Here is a 3,672-nt window from a genome sequence, read left to right as displayed (position 1 = left end):
TGGCTCAGAGCTCAGGGGTCATGGAGGAACCTGCTCAGTGCCCTCTCTGCCTCAAACAGACAACCAGCTGTGTGCATGTGTGCAGTGATCTGGTTTCAGAGATGCCCTGGGACAGCAGGAGCTCCATGTGACACAGAGCCACCATGGTCCACTGCTAGTTGGTAGGGGATCCTGAGCTGGGGAAACACTGGCTTGCCTCAGTCCCTGCCTGAGCATGTAGTCTGACAGAACCTGGCTCCCATGGACCTCAGAAAGAACCATGCCAGTCTCGCAGGACCCCAGCGCTGAGCTGGTTGCTTTATTTTCAAGGTGAATCTCTTGGTGGGGGTGTATTTACATGGAGGTTCATGTGTACTTGAGACCTCAGGAAGCGAAGGGACCAGCAAACCCACACTCATTTACCCGGGGACCGAGCGACTGCCTTCTGGGTGTAGTGGTTGTGCAGGGCCTCATGCATCACCACACAGTGGAAAATTGATCCTTCATCCCAGATGTTAGTGGGCACCATCAGTTTACTGTACAAGAAGAAGGTCCCGTCTGACTCGGCCTGGGGAGGTGTGTTCACGTAGTTGGCCTGGGGCTCAGGCTGCTCATTGCTCTTCCACTCCACATTGATCTCCTCGGGGTAGAATCCCCTCACCATGCAGACGAGGCTGACCATGTTCTTGTCCTTCTCAAGGATGACTGGGGCCATGGTGTGCACTTGAGGTGCCTGAGGCTGCCCTGTGGGGGGAAGGGGAGGTGTTAAAGGCATAATAGAGATGGGGGCAGCCCATGCCCTCTGCCCTAGGACTTGCTGTCTCACCCTTGGCCTTGGAGACAGTCCTTACAGCAGGGGCAGGAAGAGCCCCGTTGTTGACAATGCACTTGAACTCCTTGCCCGAGAGCCAGTCCTGGTGCAGGATGGGGAGCACGCTGGCCACGCGGGAGGTGCCATTGTTCTGCTCCTCCTGCGGCCCATCCTTGGCTGTGTGCACCTCTGTGCCATCGACGAACCAGCTGAACTGGACTTCGGGGTCATCCTGACCCACGTCCAACACCAGACAGGTCACCTCCGGGTTTCGGGACATCATGAGAGTGTCCTTGGGCTTGGGTGGGAAGATGAAGATGGAAGGTCCTCCCAGATTTTCAGGAGCTGCTGAACAGAGCTGAGATGAGTGACAGGGTGGGGGGCTCTGGGGAGGGGGTGTACAGGGCTTGTCATTCCCCAGGGGCTCTCTTACAAAGGTTGTGCTCACATTACCTGGGCATCTGCACTCAGTGGTTGATCTCGAGGTGACATCTGGCACTGGGGAGAGAGCAGACAGAGTGGGGCAGGGGGGTGACCTTTATGCAGAGGAGACCAGTGCTGATGTGGGTGGGGGTCAAGGCCAGTTCTTCTCTGAAACTCTCAGATCCACCACCTTACTCATCCCTGGGGCTGGTCTTCAGGTCTTCAGCCTATACCTGCCTTAGGTCTGGCATGGGGACACCAGGGAGGGCACACAGCTGTAGCTCTTTAGGTGGGGAAGACCGGCAGGGATCACCAGCCTGCCCTGCACCCCAGGGTATGTCCAGGGCCTCAGGAAGACCCTTAGCTTATCAGCTGTGGATTTGGTTTGAGGTCCCTCATTGTGCCCCTGCCCAAGGCTCACCGATCTTCTTGTCCACTTTGGTCTTGCTGGGCATGTGGGTGATGCTGCAGGCATAATCCTGGCTGGGCCAGCTGCTGGAGGGCATGGTGACCATGCTGATGAGGGAGAAGTGGCCAGACGAGTGCCGCATGGGTGCGAAGGTGTGCACATCAGCCTGGGGGACAGAGGGCCAGGACACTGCCACCAGCTCCGGGAAGAAATCCTTGACCATGCAGCCCAAGGTCACCGTGGAGTCAGAAGCATCTCTGGATTTGGGTGTCAGGGGATAGACCGATGGTGCTTTGGGGCTGTCTGCAAGAGAGGGGTCCCACGTGACTGTGTGCTTCCACCAAGTTGGTCAGCCTTCCCATGAGGCCCTACATCTGTGCTGATGGGCACCAATGGTGCCCACCTGATGGTCACAATGGAAGATTACACCTGCGCAGCTGCCCAATCCCACCTTAGGGCCCCCACCCCACAAACCCAATGATGGGCCCACACTGGAGTATCTCTGGAGTTACCCGTTCCAGGATCACCTCTATTGGATCTGGTTCACTTCATATCCGGGGCCTCGGGCTCAGCTTGGCCCCCCTGGCCAGCTCTCCAGGAGTCACCGGGCCTGGCTCTTTCTGGGGGTTTCCCAGCCCCTAGGGTCCCTCCCACTCTGCTCACCTGCCAGCGTCAGACATGAGTGGCCCGTTTCTATTCTTGCCAGATGCCACATCAGGTCTGGTAAACTCCCTGGACACCATCTCTGCTCTAGTCACCTTCTTTGTCATCCCCATGCCAATGACCACTGCTCCCCCAGCCAGGCCCTCTTTTGGGGTGTGCTAGCTCTGATTGTGGTTTCTGCCTTGATCCCGGTCCTGCCCTCTCTTCCCGGAGCATATTGGGCCCCTGCTCTTGATTACCCCAGGCTGGGTCTCCTTGAGTCCCCCCTCCTCTGTTCACCCAACTGCAGGGAAGCTTTCACAGGGCCAGTGTCAGGGCAGATCCTGCTGGCCGGCTCCCTCCCTGCCCTCCTGGCATGGAAGCCTGTGCCCCTTCACTGACCTCCACAGACCCAGCTAGAGCACCAGCGCTATTGGTCTCCTGGTTCTCTGAATCTTGAGCTCCTTGCTTCTCTTTGCCTTGTTCTTGTGCCCAGTGAGGCCCACTGTGGCCTTCCTCTCCTCCCTGGCCCCTGTCCTTGTAGATCCTCAGGAGACCCAGTCTTCACTTGCTCTGCCTTGCTCCACCAGACCTAGAGTCAGGCCAGGAGCCCGTCCCCTCCTCAGCTCTCCTGGCTCCCAGGCCACCAGCTGAGGCCCAGAGTGACCCAGTGTGCAAAAACTGGGCTGCCTCTCCCCCCACCCTCCACAGCATCACCCAGGCCTTAGGCTTTCCCTGCCCAGGAACCTCCTCAGTGGTGCAGGTGCTCTGGGCATGAGCCTCAGCTGGAGGAAGGGCTTCAACTACTCAGATCTGAGACCTTGGCCCTGCTGGTGAGCCTGTCTGCCCCTACCTTTCCTTGTTGAGTTCCTGCCCCATCAACTGCCTTGTGACCCCACCTTCTGGCAGCTTGCTCTTGACACAGAACCCAGCCCTCTGGAAGAGCCTCTGACTTCCCCCCTTAGTACAGGGGCCTCTGCCACCATTTCCCTTCTCTCTATCAGCTACCCCCTCCCACCAGGCCCATTGTTCCTGCCAGGGCCATATGCAGCCTCTGTTCCCTGCTGCCCTTCTGTCAGTGCAGACCAGGTGCCTCCTGACACGCTCAGCCCAGGGTGCCTACCTCCCTCTCAACTTCTTGGATCCTGGTCCTGCAGGACGCTGAGTATCCCACCCTCCTGTCCTCAGAGGTACCCTGCAGCTCCCTGAGCCCAGATACTATCTCTAGCCTCAGGTCCATGGCACTGCCACCAGCTCAGAGCTGCCAGTCCCCTTCTCACCTGCCACATGCCCTCACTTCCCAGCACTGAGCCTGGGCCTGGGCTTCCAGGATATTCTCCTTTCCTCTCCTCTGCTCAGTTGTCAAGGCCCCGTCTCCATGGTGGGAGCAGCAGGCCATAGCACCCTG

General features: G+C 58.6%; 1 gene segment (V, D, J or C); it reads right to left on the bottom strand.

The window, feature by feature from the left end:
- Positions 1-394: 394 nt before the first annotated feature.
- On the bottom strand, positions 395-2,337 carry LOC142430564 (immunoglobulin gamma-1 heavy chain-like). The segment is given in 5 exon segments: positions 395-723; positions 806-1,135; positions 1,244-1,282; positions 1,635-1,925; positions 2,286-2,337. Coding segments are annotated over 5 exon segments (1,041 nt in total).
- Between the last annotated feature and the right edge of the window lie 1,335 nt (positions 2,338-3,672).

The sequence above is a fragment of the Tenrec ecaudatus genome, chromosome 17 (genome assembly GCF_050624435.1).
Source record: "Tenrec ecaudatus isolate mTenEca1 chromosome 17, mTenEca1.hap1, whole genome shotgun sequence".
In the NCBI taxonomy this organism is placed as follows: domain Eukaryota; kingdom Metazoa; phylum Chordata; class Mammalia; order Afrosoricida; family Tenrecidae; genus Tenrec; species Tenrec ecaudatus.
The sequence above is the reverse complement of the archived record's forward strand: the minus strand, read 5'-3'. Positions and strand labels throughout refer to the sequence as shown.